The following is a 17,379-nucleotide window of genomic DNA, read 5'->3' as shown; positions in this document are numbered from 1 at the left end:
CTTATCAGCTACTGTATGTCCTGCAGGAAGTGGTGTATTCTCTCCAGTCTGACACAGTGCTCTCTGCTGCCACCTCTGTCCATGTCAGGAACTGCCCAGAGCAGCAGCAAATCCCCATAGAAAACCTCTCCTGCTCTGGACAGTTCCTGACATGGACAGAGGTGGCAGCAGAGAGCACTGCACTACAATTCCCATCATGCTTAGACAGCCAAAGCTTTGCTGTCCAGGCATGATGGGAATTGTAGTTTTGCAACAGCTGAACAACTTGAAGGTTCCCCATCCCTGTCCTATTGAAATACATGATCATTTGGACCTTTATGGGGAGTATGAACAGTAGCCAATGGCTAACCCAATCCTGGGAGTGTGATCGGACATACAGGGGCCCGGCAGATTCTCCCGGCATCACTCAGCACACGTTATAATCAGCCAATATTTGACCTTCTCTGTGGTGGCCATTTGCAGTCCTTATTTGCCCAGACAGTCATACAGAGATGGGCAAACATCATTGTCTCATTGATGAAACTATGTACCAGGATATTAAATAGACGTCCCATGCGTCCGTTATCATGTGCCGAGTCTTGTGCAGTTCCTATAATGGCAGCAGTGCCCTCTACAGTCCACATCCGGGTACTGCATGATGTACACCAGCCTGGATTTGTATGCTGTGAATTTAAATATCTATCTATCTATCTCCTATCTATCTCCTATCTATCTCCTATCTATATATCTATCTATCTCCTATCTATCTCCTATCTATCTATCTCCCATCTATCTCCTATCTATCTCCTATCTATCTATCTATCTATCTATCTATCTATCTCCTATCTATCTATCTATCTATCTATCTATCTATCTCCTATCTATCTATCTATCTATCTATCTCCTATCTATCTATCTATCTCCTATCTATCTATCTATCTCCTATCTATCTATCTATCTATCTATCTATCTATCTATCTATCTATCTATCTATCTCCTATCTCCCTATCTCCTGTTAATGTCATTTACTCTCACCGTCAGGTTGGTTTCTTTGGCTACGTCAGTTTTACGGACACCATTGCCGGTAATGTACTGGTGAACTTTCCCTCGAACCTGGTGACGGAGATGATCCGGGTGGGCTTCATGATGTCTGTGGCTGTGGGGTTTCCCATGATGATCCTACCTTGCAGACAAGCCCTGAACACGCTGCTGTTTGAGCAACAAGTGAGTACGACCTGTATCAGGGGCTGCACTGAGATGCCGGATACTGTGCTGGGTCAGGAGGGAGGTGTTTTAGGGGGCCGCCGCCTATTGGGGAAGTGCTGACGCTAGCCTTTTAAAGGGGTTGTTCAACAAAAAAAAAATTTTCTTTCAAATGAATTGGCGCCAGAAAATGTTAGAGATTTGTAATTTATTTCTATTAAAAAAAATCTTCAGTGTTGAAGTACTTATCAGCTTTTGTATGTCCTGCAGGAAATGTATTATTTCCAGTCTGACACAGTGTTCTCTGCTGCCACCTCTGTCCATGTCAGGAACTGTCCAGAGCAGGAGAGGTTTTCTATGGGGATTCGCTGCTGCTCTGGACAGTTCCTGACATGGACAGAGGTGGCAGCAGAGAGCACTGTGTCACACTGGAGAGAATACACCACTTCCTGCAGGATGTACAGCGGCTGATAAGTACAGAAGGACTGAAGATTTTTTAATACAGTTACTTTACACATCTCTGGCACCAGTTGATTTGTAAAAAAAAAAAATGGTAAACAACCCCTTTAACTGTACGCAGATTTCTAGGAGCACATACAGTTAAATGCTGTTTTGTGATTGACAGGGCTGGGAGCCATTGGCTCCCGTCTCTGCCAGTCACTCTTGTGGACGGAGGCAGCATTATACCTTCAGCTGCAAGATGTAGCCACCTTCCCCCAGTAACGTCACTTGTGCGCACGCAGCGAAGACCAAAGGAGAAGCCGGAGGAGGACACTGAAGCAGTAGGTGCGTATGATAGTGGTGCTCCAGCTGTTGAAAAACTACAACTCCCATCATACTTGGACAGACAAAGCCATATCTTTAGCTGCCCAGGCATGATGGGAATTGTAGTTTCACAACAGCTGGAAGGCCGGAGGTTCCCCATGCTCATCCTAGTCCTCTCAGATTTAGAAATGGCTGATAACAGGGAGCAATACCCCGTCTACACATTGTCTGCTTCTCAAACATCCGGTAATAGTTTTTTTTTTTTCTTTTTCCTACAGCAAAAAGATGGCACCTTCACTGCCGGAGGATACATGCCACCCTTACGCTTCAAGGCCCTGACCTTGGTGGTGGTGTTGGGCACCATGTTAGGAGGAATCCTGATACCTAATGGTAACATACAGCCCTATACTGTATGATGAGGGCCGGCGTGGGGATCGGCAGCTGTACACTTGGCCTCTCCACAGGGTTTTCTATATTGCAGTTGTGGATTACTCGTCCGGCTCTTACCAGAAAAGCAGAGAGGAGGATGGGAAAAACAGGCCAGGAAACAGGGACCTTAGACATCACTTACAGGGAGTGGTCCTGGAGCCTAGTCCTTTAAGGGCCCCCCTACGCCAAATTTTTCAGAGATACTTAAGAATTTTTTTACAATTAAATCACAATCTGTCATTTGAAATATTTTTGCAGAAATCAATTGTATAAGCGATTTTAAGAAACTCTGTAATAGGTTTATTAGGCAAAAAAAGCTTCTTTCTGTCCTCCAAAAAGTTGTTCGCCTAGGACAGACAGACTTGTAATGTACGTCTGAGGGGCTGATCTCCATCCATAGAAAGAGAACAGGGAAAGAGGCGTGAGGCACGGACACCTCTCTTCTGATCGGTCAGGGTCTGAACACTCTGGAACCACATTTGTCAAAAGTCTTTTTTTTTTTTCCCAATCGACCGCTACATTTTAACAGTATGTTCCACAGATAATAAAGAGAAACTTCAACTTTTGGATCCAGGCATACCCTCAGATCCTCAGATTATTAGCTTGTAGGTCCACGGTGTTCATGTACTACAGGATTTTTTAAAGGGGTTATCCAGGTTTAGAAAAAATTGTCTGTTTTTGTTTCTTAAAGGGAATCTCTCTATGTTTATGTGGCCTTAAATGAGGGCAGAATAAACTAGTGACTTGCTAGTTCCCCCCGGTGCCTTTTTAAAGGGGTTATCCAGGATTAGAAAAAACACAGCTACTTTCTAGCACCACCCCTGTCCTCAGGTTGTGTGCGGTATTACAATTCAGCTTCATTCACTTCAGTCTAACTTAGCTGCAGTACCGCATCCAACCTGATGACGAGAGGAGCTGTTTCTGGATGAAAGCGGCCATGTTTTTTTCTAAAACGGGACAACCCCTTTAAGGTATTACCCAAGAGATGCACAGAATAAGCTAGATCCAAGTGTGTCTGTATGTCTGTTTGCTCTCTGGGTGAGAACAGGCCGTGCTATCGCTCGTGCCAACACTACTTATGTGAGGTTACAACACGCGCCTGGCAAAGAGACTTTAATCAAATCTGTGTTTTACAAGACCTTGCACATTGGCAGCGCTGGAGCGACTCCGCTGAACACTGATGATATTGAAGTCGGAAAAATGTTGATTCTCCGGAGTCGCTTGGTAACGGCAGCAATGGGTGGAGCGGCTCCACAACTAATGAGAAGGGAATAAACAGCATTTACTACAAGATGGTGGCCGTCCAGCCCGTCCATTGGTCATTGTTTCACAACTTCAAAATTTATATAAGGTTTCGTAAAGTATTTAAAGGGATCCTTTCTGTGCAGTATAAAAAGTAAAAGTTCCCTTTAAGCCAGCATAAAATGCATAACCAATGTTAAAGGGGTACTCCAGAGAAAAATGTTGTCTTTCAAATCAACTGGTGTCAAAAAGTTATATAGATTTGTAAATTATTTGTATTTAAAAATCTCCAGTCTTCCAGTACTTACCAGCTGCTGTATGTCCTGTAGGAAGTGGTGTATTCTCTCCAGTGTGACACAGTGCTCTCTGCTGCCACCTCTGTCCATGTCAGGAACTGTCCAGCGCAGAAGAGGTTTTCTATGGGGATTTGCTGCTGCTCTGGACAGTTCCTGACAGGCTGTAACAAGTCCCTGGCAGGCTGTATCTGCAACATTATTGTATATTTGTAATGCTGGGAGTATTGATCACAGTGAGTTCATCAGCAACTTGACCTCAAATTATCCCTCCCAGCATTACAAATAAGCTACAATGTTGCAGATACAGCCGGCCAGGGACTTGTTTGCATCAGCTGTATGGAAGTATGGAAGGAATTGTTAGTCTCACCATGGACAGCAACGTAGCAAAAGTTAAGTTTGAGTGGAATACCCCTTTAAAAACAACCACAGACATGTGAAGGGGGCCTCAGACCCCAACCAAATAAAATTGACATGTCAAAAAAGTTTTTTTTCTGCTGACAGTACCTCTTTAATAGTCTCCTTTTAAGGTGCTGGATTATCGGATGTTCTGGATGATTGGATGGGGGTAGAACAGTATGTAATATGTGTGGATATTCGCACTGATTATGCATCTTGTTTTCCTTTAGTGGAGACCATCCTCGCACTTACCGGAGCCACAATGGGGAGCATGATCTGCTTCATCTGCCCGGCCATCATCTATAAGAAGATCCACAAGAAGGGCCTAACCTCTCAGGTCGGTGTTCCCCCACAGGATGGTGTGTATATCCATCCACATACATGTTATTCCCCAGCTCCCTGTGCAGTACAGATGTTACAGCCAGGCTCGCCAGCGCCTTATAATTCTGCCATCGAGTAGTTAATTGCAGCCGTTCCGGAAGCCCTGGGCCTTGGCCGGCTTAGTTAAGAGCCAGAGAGAAGCCCGGAGTCCTTGCAGGCGAGCGGAAGTTGAAAAGGGCAAATTATCCGGGCTGTGAAGAGATGAGAACCTGCAATTGTCCCTTTAAATTCTTAGCGGCCCTCAATCCCAGCTGACAACGCGATCGCTTAGTGACCCCCTGAAGGCCGGTGACACCTGGATCCTGCTCCTACCACCCGACACGGAATCCCACCGAGCGGTCATGGCTGTAAAGCAGCTCAGTGTGAAATGCAGTCATTAAAGGGGTTGTCTGGTTTAGGAAAGTCTCCACTTCTGCCAGTCCCGTAATGTTCTAAACCGTCACTGACAAGAAGCTGAGACCCCCAGTAATCAGTGGTCTGCAGGGAACTTTAACAGTAAAGTTTTTAAAGGGGAACTCCAGAGAAAAAATGTTTTTAAAAGAACTGGTGTCAGAAAATTATACAGATTTGGAAATAACTTCTATTTAAAATTTTTCAGTCTTCCAGTACTTATTAACTGCTGTACGTCCTGCAGGAAGTGGTGTATTTTCTGCAGTCTGACACACTGCTCTTTGCTGCCACCTCTGCCCAGGAACTGTCAGGAACTGTCCAGAGCAGCAGAAAAAAGGAGCTATAACAGGAAGTCACATGAATGATGTGACATCACAGGACGCAGCTACCGACCGGCTCACTCCTGGCTCTGGTGAAGCTACAGAGGGTTAATGGCTGCCTACAGAGGGTTAATAGCTCGCCTACAGAGGGTTAATGGCTGCCGTTAGCACTTCCTTTGGGATCGCTGCTCTGGCTGCACGTTCCGTCGATCTTCCCTCCCATGGTGTAATCTGGGCTCGAGAGCTATTAGTGCGCTGACCTAAATTTCCTAAGACTTTGGCTGCGGTCTCCCTTTCCCCTGTATAGCTGCCGCTTGGCTGCAAATGGATATGGAGGTAAATTAAGGTCACCGTAACAAACAGCCTGAGCCTGCTGGGAGCTGTGGTGCAACACTGGGACATCAACGTTCATGTGTGGCAGCCATAACCTTCATAGGAATGTGCCAGACGTGGATCCCCCAATTACATGGAGAGGGGGCTGTGGTAATGTAATTCTCCATTATACAACCGTGTCATTTTTACATACCGTGTTCTGTGCCAACAAGGGACAAGTGATTGGCGTATCTAGTTTGACTTGCAATCCCTAGTCACGTTTAAAGGGGTGCTCCAGAGGAAAAAAAAATATTTAAATTAATATATATATAACAATATATATATAAAACTCTCCAGTCTTCCAGTACTTATCAGCTGTTGTATGTGCTGCAGGAAGTGGTGTATTCTTTCCAGTCGGACACAGTGCTCTCTGATGCCACCTCTGTCCATGTCACGAACTGTCCAGAGCAGGAGAGGTTTTCTATGGGGATTTGCTGCTGCTCTGGACAGTTCCTGACATGGACAGAGGTGGCAGCAGAGAGCACTGTGTCACACTGGAAAGAATACACCACAGGACATACAGCAGCTGATAAGTACTGGAAGACTGGAGATTTTTTAAATAAAAGTAAAATTATATATCTGAAACCAGTAGATTTAAAGGGTAAAAAAAATGTAAACTCCAATGTAACCACGCTCAGTTTACACCATCTGCAGCCTGCAGGTGGCACCACATGTCTCCCCTCCTGGTACGAATATGAACTACCGCCGTGTATGCTGCTGATATGGTTGTGGCCGCTGCTTATCTGGCCGTCCTTCTCTTCTATCCACATACAGTTCATCTTTGGAGTCGGCCTGGTGATTCTGGTGATCAGCACTTACGCCACATTGACCATCCCGGAGGAGCCGCCTGTACAAGCCAAACCAGATCTCCTGGGGAAAGAAGGGGTTAAAGAGCTGGAACGGGAAGACAACATCCCCAAAATATCAGGTGAGGTCTCCCAGATGTTCAATGCATATACAGCAGTCACCTAATAAACAGCTATATGTAGTGTCGGAGTTGCCGAACTGTTTGGGTTCCCCTGACCCGAATTTTCATCGATAAAACCCCTTTAATTTCAGGGATTGTTTTATCCATTTTCTTGGGGGTCCCAGCGTTCAAACCCCCAAAGATCAACAAGTTATCCTGTGATTAGGTAATTACTTACTGAGATTGGAATACCCCTTTAGGAATTGTCTATGATTGGAGGATCTCCCAGAGACTGCACCACTCCCATGCACCATCAGGTATAGCAGGTGACTGGTGCGGAGTTATAATACAGGACGGCACTGAGCAGCCCCCCGGTGTCCTGTGCACCCTCAGGTATTGGTGCGGAGTTATAATACAGGACGGCACTGAGCAGCCCCCCGGTGTCCTGTGCACCCTCAGGTATTGGTGCAGAGTTATAATACAGGACGGCACTGAGTAGCCCCCCGGTGTCTTCTCCTGTGCACCCTCAGGTACTGGTGCTGAGTTATAATACAGAACGGCACTGAGCAGCCCCCCGGTGTCCTGTGCACCCTCAGGTATTGGTGCTGAGCTATAATACAGGACGGCACTGAGCAGCCCCCCGGTGTCCTGTGCACCCTCAGGTATTGGTGCGGAGTTATAATACAGGACGGCACTGAGCAGCCCCCCGGTGTCCTGTGCACCCTCAGGTATTGGTGCGGAGTTATAATACAGGACGGCACTGAGCAGCCCCCCGGTGTCCTGTGCACCCTCAGGTATTGGTGCGGAGTTATAATACAGGACGGCACTGAGCAGCCCCCCGGTGTCCTCCTGTGCACCCTCAGGTATTGGTGCTGAGGTATACTACAGGGAGGGACTGAGCAGCCCCCCGGTGTCCTCTCCTGTGCACCCTCAGGTATTTTGCGGAGTTATAATACAGGACGGCACTGAGCAGCCCCCCGGTGTCCTCTCCTGTGCACCCTCAGGTATTGTGCGGAGTTATAATACAGGACGGCACTGAGCAGCCCCCCCGGTGTCCTGTGAACCCTCAGGTATTGGTGCGGAGTTACAATACAGGACGGCAATGAGCAGCCCCCTGGTGTCCTCTCCTGTGCACCCTCAGGTATTGGTGCAGAGTTATAATACAGGAGGGGGACTAAGCAGCCCCCGGTGTCCTCTCCTGAGCACCCTCCCAGTGTCTGTCCTCTGCTGCACCCTCAGGTATTGGTGCTGAGCTATAATACAGGGCGGCACTGAGCAGACCCCCGGTGTCCTGTGCACCCTCAGGTATTGATGCAGAGTTATAATACAGGACGGCACTGAGTAGCCCCCCGGTGTCCTCTCCTGTGCACCCTCAGGTACTGGTGCTGAGTTATAATACAGAACGGCACTGAGCAGCAGCCCCCCCGGTGTCCTCTCCTGTGCACCCTCAGGTATTGGTACTGAGTTATAATACAGGGCGGCACTGAGCAGCCCCCCAGTGTCCTCTCTTGCAGACCACATTACTCTACATGTTTCTCTGTTTATGTCGGGTTGTCACAGTCTCGTCAGACCAGCGCGTGGGAATGGGACAACTTCTCATTGTTTGTGTCCGTAGCTCCTAAAATATTCCCAGCTGATCTGTATTGTGGATCTTGTGAGATTAGACCTGCGGACTCCTCATAATGGAAGGTCAGGACACCAGGACGCTGCGCTGATCTAAGGAGCATCGGGGAGTCTTCTGGTTACAGATCAGTGTTTATGATCAGGGCTTTCCAGCTGCTTCCTGAAATTGTGCAGAATACAGTGAGGAAGCAGAGGTCAGAGCTGCTACCTGGATATCCTCAAATAGTCCTTCGGACAACACCAGGGACAGTCACTCGTGTCCTGTTTACCCCCTAGAAGTTTATATCTGGTGAATCTTGTGCAATATATACTGGTCTGTACTGCCGCTTAAAGGGGTAGTTCATAAAAAAGGTTACATAGATTTGTTCTGAAATTTCATTATGTATCCCCTTTCTCCTGTTTTCAGTTCAGAAACCAATTGTGGAAGAATCAGAAGATGACCGGGACAAACCCAAGCTGCCTCCGAAGCAGGTAGAGGTGGAGCAGCCCCAGATTAAGGGACCCATTGAGGTTCCCCAGAAGGAGGAGGAAAAGAGGAAGCAGCAAGAAGTACAACTGGACCGACCCGACCAAGGTATCTCCAGATCCACAGCAATGATTATCTGGCGTCTGTACATCATCCGTCAGCTCCCTTCAGACGGCTCGGGGGGGGGGGGGGGTATAGTGGTTCGCTCACCGTCAAGGCCTGTGACAGCGCCTGTGAGTGGCCATTCCTGTGGTTGGTCCTGGGGAGGATACAGTTTGGTCCTCTCAGATTAGGCTATTATATTCCTCGTTATGTGCCAGACTTAAAGTGTAATCGGTCATTTAAATTTTTTTAATTTTTTTCAGAAATCAATAGTACAAACGGTTTTAAGAAATTCTGTAATAGGTTTTATTAGGCAAAAAAAACTCTTTCTGTAGTCAATAAGCTCCCCCCCCCCCCTCTTATCTGTGCATTATTAGGCAAAGTCGTCCATTATAACCTATGGAAGGGGGAGGGGCCGAGGGGGATGAGTGAGCAGGGAGAGCAGAGAAGCAGCTGTACAGTTTGGAGACTGTCAGAGCACATAAAACGCTGGATTCACAGGTCAGAAAGGTCAGTGCTTATCTGGCAGCTTGGGGAGAGAAGATTGCAGGATATTAAGCTGTGCAGGGCTGCCTTTTCTCCTCTCCGTGCTCACTCATCCCCCTTGGCCCCTCCCCTCTCCATAGACCAGAATGGACACAGAAATCCTGCTTCTTCTGGGGGGAGGGGGGGAGGAAAACAGCTTTTTCAGTACAGAAAGGTTTTATTAGGCAAAAAAAATTTTCTATTATAGAGTTTCTTAAAATCGCTTGTACTATTATGTCACTTATAGATGAGTACGGGCGTCTTTCCGGCCCATCCATTGACTGGGAAATGTTGATATTAAGGCTCTTCTATCTGTCTATCCCCTGTAGGTGTGTACCTGGGTGTAACAATTTATAAAAACATTAGGGCGTATGAACAACTTTATTCAATTCCCATACTCTCTAAATCTCAGACTGAGTTGGAGTTGTGGTGGAAGCTTCTATATCGTTGGTGGTTAGGACTACTTAGCTAAAAAAGGTCTGGATGCTCCAGTTGTCATATCTGGGACGCAACTTACTGATCTGGATACTCCTCAGATTCTTCCCATAGGGTGCACGGCCTTTTCAGGGACTTGATTTGGGGTTTCCAGCATCCCAGAATAAAATTAGAAACTGGCATAGGCTAAGAGCCCTATTACATGGAACGATAATCTGCCCTATCCGGCCGATTATCGTTCTGTGTAATAAACACAATGATCAGCTGATGACAACAATCATCGGCTGATGATTGATATAGGTTTGGACCTATATTTGTCGGGCACCGACCGTGCATCGCTACGTGTAATAGCGGTGCACGGCCGGCGGCTGACTATTTGCAAAGTGCATACATTACCTATCTATGGTCCAGGGCTCCTCCTGCGCTCTGCTTCTCCCCGGGTCCCACGCGCTGCAGCTTCAAAGCGGCCTGTCTGAGCTGACAGGCCACTCAGCCAATGACTGGCTGGGACCACCGCGGCCAGTCCATGCAGCCCTTGTTAAACGATTATAGGGCCTTGTAATAGGCCCAGTAAACGAGCGCCGATCTAGCAGATCGTCGCTCGTTTAGTTATTATCGGGCTGTGTAATACTACCCTAAGACTTGTGTCTTCTGTAATGTGCCCGATGCCACCCTGATCCTCTTTGCTTCTTCTGGTTAACAGGCATCGCAGTCCCAGTTGGTGAAGCTCATAGACACGAACCTCCTGTCCCACGGGATGAGGTCCATGTAGATGAACAGAAGGACCTGGAGGAGTCTGAGGAGAAGAAGCTGCCAGATGCCAGGGTCGTTGTCGTCCCAGGGGAAGGAAAACAGGAGGAAAAAGGAGTCAAACCTGAAAGAAAAGAGCAACTTCCAGACGAAAAAGAGGGGAAAAACCATGAGCCGGCCCCTCAGCAGCCACCACAGCAGGAAGCCGAACCGAACAAGGAGCCCGAGAGGGTCCTGGGAAAAGAAGGCCCGGACCTCCAGTCAGAGGACACAGATCAGCAGCCAGGAGCTAAAGCTGAGGCGGCTGACAATCTCAAGAACATAGGAATGATAGCCGCAGAGCCACTGAAGATTGATCTCGCTTTGGCAGAAAAAGTGCTTGAACAGCAGCTTAGAGAAGGTAAGGAAGAACACCGACAAGTAAGGAATCAGTGTAAGCTGACAAAGATCGCTCTATTCATTCCCCCCCATAAGTGCAGTATTGCCGGTGCCTTTTAGCCACCTCCTGCTGATCCACCCCCCCCCCCCTGTAATGCAACTGCAAGGTGGAGATCACATGTGAAGGCCTCCAACCTGGCTATGTACAGACTACATAAGCAAAGAGTAATAGATTATTTAAAATTTTAAAGGGGTACTCTGGTGAAATATTTTTGCTTTTAAATCAACTAGTGTCAGAAAGTTATGTAGATTTGTAATCTACTTTCAAAAATATCTAGTCTTCCAGTACTTATCAGCTTATCAGCCATGTCAGAAACTGTCCAGAGCAGCAGCAAATCCCCATAGAAAACCTCTCCTGCTCTGGACAGTTCCTGACATGGACAGAGGTGGCAGCAGAGAGCACTGTGTCAGACTGGAGAGAATATACCACTTCCTGCAGGACATACAGCAGATGATAAGTACTGGGAGACTGGAGATTTTTAAATAGAAGTAAATTACAAATCTATAAAACTTTCTGACACCAGTTGATTTTAAAGAAGGAAAACAGTACCACAGTATTTAATAGAGTGGGGGGGGTTCCACCCTTAAAGAGAACCTGTAACCCCCGTGCCACGGTGAAGGCCGCCCGACCCCCGCTAGAGACCCTTTTACTTACCCCATCTCGCCAAGTCCCGCTCCTGGAGCCGGTCCCGGGAAGGAGATATCCTTGTCGGAAGCCCGGCACAAGCGCTGCAGAGATGAGTCTGATGCTCATAGAGAATGACGGCAGGGATATCTCCATCACGGGACCGACTCCAGGAGCGGGACTTGGCAAGATGGGGTAAGTATCCGGGGCTCTAGCGGAAGTCGGGCGGCCTTCGCCCGGCACGGGGGGTAACAGGTTCACTTTAAAGGGTTTTCCACAAAGATTTTTTTTTTTTTTAAATAGATTCACCTATATAGTCCTGCACCACACTCCCTGTTTAGTAGTTGGCACCAAACGTGCCTGTCAACCAGTTGGCGTTCATGCACCAACTACGAACCTTGAAGGGGTGGGGGCTCTGTTATAGATGTGTGGTAGGCATTGCCACACAAAATATATGGATTAAAGTCTCATCTAACCCAAAGTATTACCAGGAAAGACTAGCGTACACCGTGTGCACAGACATAAGCCCTGACATTGCTTTGTATACTAATAATAATAAAGGGGTCTAAGACCATGCAAACAATGTATATTAACCCCCCCACACACACACACACACACACACACACACACACACACACACACACACACACACACACACACACACACACAATTCCACCTTTTATTATACCATCTAATGTATTGTGAAAGGTACAGCTTGTCCTGCGGAGAGTAAGCCCTTCTGTAGCTCTGTCGACATTAAGTGTCATGGGTTCTAGATGGAGAGGATGTAAAAACCAGAATTACTGCAGCTCGAAGGGATTTAAGGGTTACAATATCCTCTATACCCACCATGGAAAGCCAATGCAGTAGCGTCCTGTCCTCAGCAGGGGGAGCTCCATCCCATGACATTATTAAAGTGCATCTTTAGTGAGCAGTAGGTGACTTTGTGTATACGAGTCCCTTGCTGCACATTCAGCGCTCTTTAACAAGATTAGATGCGCATAGAAAAGAGCCAGCGCGTTCTGAATGTGACCTTTTCAATGCTTTTCCAGATGAGAAGAAAGAGCAAGCACCTGGCGACACAGGACAGGAGGAGCGTGATGGGAGAAATGCCGACATGAAGGCTGTGGAAAACCAGGAAGGTGGGTGCTTTTCTCTGTGTCTGCCCGGCCATGAACCATTCAGCCTTAAGAAGGTTTCTGCATTGCTGAGTGTGACTCCTGATCACCCAGCTCCGCTGTCAGCCACAACACAAGTTCTTTCTGTTACCCACAGAGTTATAGTTTTTATACCTGGAAAATGTGGTGGGTAACCAACATGGCTGTCATTGAGTTGGCAAAACATATTGAACTTATTCTTAATCACTGCTGCATTTGCTCAGATCTGACTACTATAATACTGCTCCTATATTCAGGAATATAACTATAATACTGCTCCTATATACAGGAATATAACTACTATAATACTGCTCCTATATATAGGAATATAACTACTATAATACTGCTCCTATATACAGGAATATAACTACTATAATACTGCCCCTATATACAGTGATATAACTACTATAATACTGCCCCCTATATACAGGAATATAACTACTATAATACTGCTCCTATATACAAGAATATAACTACTATAATACTGCCCCCTATATACAGGGATATAACTACTATAATACTGCCCCTATATACAGGAATATACTATAATACTGCTCCTATATACAGGAATATAACTACTATAATACTGCCCCTATATACAGGAATATACTATAATACTGCCCCTATATACAGGAATATAACTACTATAAGCCTGGAGGACAGGAATGGCTGCACATCGCACCCATGGCTGACACGAAAGCTTGTTCAGGTACATTAAAAACTAACATCAGACGTTAGTATATAATTTGATCAAACCATATTGCCTCATGTACCACGTGCCGGTCTCTGATACACATGAGTCCCTAACCAAACAACACTTTGCCGGTCAGTGGACGCAAAGCGTGCGTAAGCAGGGAAGGGAGGCCGTGGAATGGCCCTACAACCCCAATGTCACAGGACCAAACCCCAAGGGCCCCACCAAAGCTCGCAGGCACCGCTGGCGGAGAAAGCAGCCACCAAGCATCACAAGTGTGAACGAGCTGTTACCTCTCACCGCGGAGTTGGCACTCGCTGACTGACACGGTGGTGAGTTAGCGCAGGGACTCGTGTGAACCAGGGGACCGGCACGTGGTACATTGGGCAATATGGTCTGATCAAATTATATACCAACATCCTGGTGTTGGTTTTTAAATATAGCCGAGTGGCATTAGTATCTGCCATAGGTGTGAGGTGCAACAGCTGCTTTCTCTCCATGTCGTATAACTACTATGATACTGCCCCTTATGTAGACGCAGTTATATCACTGACAGGAGTTTGCGGTAGGACGTTGTGCAGTTTTGGATTAGGGTTTCTTGTGTTTGTGACGTCTTTTCTCTGTCTCCTTCCTTCATGCTTTCCTGGATCCCTCACAGCTGAGCTTAGGAGGCTAGCAGAACGTAAGCATGGATTCCCGCTGCATGTCTAGTGTAGAGAACCGTGTGCCGTGTGATAATCTCCTAGCTGGACCGTACAGTCCATATCTTGTAGGACTAATCTCCTAACTAGACTGTACAGTCCGCAGCTTGTAGGACTAATCTCCGTGACTTTGTGTTCTCGTGTCCATCCCGCCATGGCCAGATAAAATTTTAGCAGTACGTGACTTTGATGCAGTCGTTGTGCTCCCATCATCTTTAAAAGGGATGTGTCATCACAAAATTTAAGAATTTTTGGTGATTTTTTTTTTCAAATTTTCCATTATTCTATCTATATTATAAAATAATCCTGAGATCTTGCAGTTCTCATTCTCACCACTGGGGCTAGAACTTAAACACCTGTTATGTCTGTGGTGATAAGAGGAGGCTGCAGTAAAGTGATCTGTGCAACATTGTTGCACAGATGTTTGGGCTTTTGTATTGTGTTCTGCTCAGTTTCTGGATGTCCTGTACCGTTTTCCTTCACAGATGCCGGCAAAGCAGAGATGCTGGACCACGCCATCCTGCTACAGGTCATCAAGGAGCAGCAGGTGCAGCAGAAGCGCTTACTGGACCAGCAGGAGAAGCTGCTGGAGGTGATCAAAGAGCAGCACATGGAGATCCACCAGGAGCAGCAAGGTAAGGGTTAACACGTCATCGTCACATCCAGCACTGCAGCCTGTTATCTGGATGGGTCTCTGGTCATGTTTCTATAACTCTGCTCCCCCTCGGATCACTATTGGGGCAATTATTTATGGGGCACTGCACTATTGGAGGAATTAACTGTTTGTGGGGCACTTTTGTCGCATTATTAGGGGGAGTAACTTTGTGGGGCATTACTATTGTGGAGCAGTTTGTATTGGTGCAGTGTGCTGTTGGGTTATACAGGTGGATCAGTATGTATTACTGCACCATGGGGTTAGCTTGCTAAAGGTGGAGCAGTATATATTGCTTCACGTGGTGTTGGTTTGCTACAGGTAAAGCATTATTTATTTTTAGGGCCAGTGATCAGCTGACAGACAAGTAAATGATTGTAGATCGACTTATTACTTTTGTTTTGACATCCTAAAAGATCATCAGCTGTCAGCTGCACATCTCCCTACATAATAGGGGATGTATAGCTGACGGCTTATTGTGCAGCCCTCCCCGTAAGTAAGCACTAATCTACAAGAGCAATGATGAACTTCCCTGCATGGTTAATAGGGTCCTAAATAGACTCTGTATACTAGCTGGTGGACTCTACAACAATAAACCGTACTTCCCAATAGAACCATACGTCTCAGTAATGCCTATGTACTCCTACTGCATAAGCCCAAAGCCAACCTATAAGGAGAGACAGGTCCTAGCCCTTCACCACAGATTAAGTCTTGGACATCTTGTCCTGAGATTGCTGAAGTGTCCGTCTTATAACAAGTGTTTTGACACTCGGGGCAGCACACCAGCTCCACCATCAGTACATTGGGGTGAATGACATGTCTGGTTTTTGCCCTAACCATAACTTGTAATTGTCCTAGGTGACAAACCAGAAGGACGTGCGGTGGAGCATCCCAAGGATAAAGAAGACACTAAGGTTGGAGAAGTTAAAGACGTGGCCGTGAAGAAGGAGCTGGCTGTAGATTTACAGCAAGAAGTCCCGAAAAAGGAGGCCGATAAAGTTGCCATTCCGGCACCTGACAAAAAGCCAGCCCTGGAGAATACCGAGCTGGAGAACGTAGTCAAGTTTCAAAAGCCGGAGGTCAAAAAGAGTGGCGACAATCTGGTCGTTAAGAAAGTAGAGCCGCAGAAGAACGAAGCCCCCGACTTCAGACAGGTAGCTGTGCTGGCAGAGAAGAAACCTCTGGACAAATTAGGTGTACAGAAACCTGCACAGCAAGAGATGGAAGCGGTGAAGATCCAAGACCAGGTTCTTCCCAAAGATGAAGACCTTGTGAATCAAGCCGAGGTAGTAAAAGCAAAGGAGAACAGTGTAGTCCTGGACTCTCCTGGCAAGGTGGTCAAGATGAAGGAAGAACAGCCACCTCTTGAGAAAGTCTTGAAACCAGTAGATGATGCAGTAGAGCAGCAGAATGACAGACAGGTTCTGAAGGAGAAACTTCAAGATGGAGCAGGAGCCAAAGAGGTGGTAAAGGTCCAACATTTAGATCGGAACCTGCAGAACCAAGAGCAAAACCAAAACATGAAAGAAGTGGCCAGGCCTGGAGACTCCATAAACCCTGCTGGAGATGGCAAAGAAGGAGCTGGGCCCAACGGCATAGTAGATGGCGCTGCACCAGGTGACGATCAGGGGAAGCCCAACAGGGACCTGAAACTCCAAGACGACTTGGAGCTCAGAAGAAACAAGAGAGACCTAGGCATTGAAGAACAAATGGAGAAAGATGGAACTCATATCATAGGTTTCAACCACGTTCCCAACCCAAGAGTCAATGACCTACACGCCGCCCTAGAGACTCATCTTAACGCGGCGGTGGCCGAGGCTGGACTGCAGGCGGTGTACAGCCGGCAGATCAAACAGGTCGTAGAACAAGAGGAGAGATGATGGTGATGGAAGACGGCTCCACGTTATGTGAGTCAGAGGACTTTTAATGGACCTGAGGTGACTCTTGTTTTGGGTGATTGGCCTCTCCTGGTGATCGGGATCCAATGAAGAAGCTTTCAAAAATATGCTGCAAACTCAACCAATACTTTACGTCTCAGGTATTGTTACTTCGCAGGTCTGAGAGAAGCACAAGACCGGTGCTGCGTCCATGGAACGTAACAGTGTCCACCTTCTACCCATTCCAGTGATGACTACTTCTCACCTTTCAGGACCTTTTTATCACTCCCTCAGAACTGAAATACTCTGTGTATGACCGGGAGGTTGTCACTTCCTAACCTTGTGCCTTTATCTTATTGTCATCCTGTGCTGTGCTTGAAGTTTGTATATTAAACATGACCAAGTAACGTGAGATAAGCCACGTGAGTCCATGATGTACCATACTAAGAGTAGAGGTCCTACTACACGGGGCCATTGTTGGCCAGGCAGCCCCATATCGAAATGTGTACCCAGCGATCAGCTGACCTGTGACCTAAAGTCATTGGCCGTAAGCCGCACAACCCTAGCGTAACGGGAAATGATCACCACATTAACGTTTCAGGAATAGTTTCTGCAGCTTTGCTTACATGATTACAATGCGGTTCAGGATGTCAA

General features: G+C 46.9%; 1 protein-coding gene across 2 annotated transcripts in view; it reads left to right on the top strand.

Moving 5' to 3' along the window:
- Positions 1 to 17,142, top strand: part of SLC38A10 (solute carrier family 38 member 10) — a 31,711-nt gene extending 14,569 nt beyond the window's left edge. For both annotated transcript variants that reach the window (XM_069951943.1, XM_069951944.1), the window contains exons 8-16: positions 1,021 to 1,203; positions 2,226 to 2,337; positions 4,541 to 4,647; positions 6,548 to 6,701; positions 8,710 to 8,877; positions 10,535 to 10,981; positions 12,697 to 12,786; positions 14,682 to 14,831; positions 15,707 to 17,142. In XM_069951943.1, coding sequence (XP_069808044.1) covers positions 1,021 to 1,203; positions 2,226 to 2,337; positions 4,541 to 4,647; positions 6,548 to 6,701; positions 8,710 to 8,877; positions 10,535 to 10,981; positions 12,697 to 12,786; positions 14,682 to 14,831; positions 15,707 to 16,728 — 2,433 coding nt within the window. In that variant the 3' untranslated portion in view covers positions 16,729 to 17,142. The remainder of the gene's footprint in view (positions 1 to 1,020; positions 1,204 to 2,225; positions 2,338 to 4,540; positions 4,648 to 6,547; positions 6,702 to 8,709; positions 8,878 to 10,534; positions 10,982 to 12,696; positions 12,787 to 14,681; positions 14,832 to 15,706) is intronic.
- Positions 17,143 to 17,379: the final 237 nt, after the last annotated feature.

Source organism: Dendropsophus ebraccatus, chromosome 14 (genome assembly GCF_027789765.1).
Source record: "Dendropsophus ebraccatus isolate aDenEbr1 chromosome 14, aDenEbr1.pat, whole genome shotgun sequence".
In the NCBI taxonomy this organism is placed as follows: Eukaryota; Metazoa; Chordata; class Amphibia; order Anura; family Hylidae; genus Dendropsophus; species Dendropsophus ebraccatus.
Note: the sequence above shows the minus strand (reverse complement) of the source record. Positions and strands in the feature narration are given on the sequence as shown.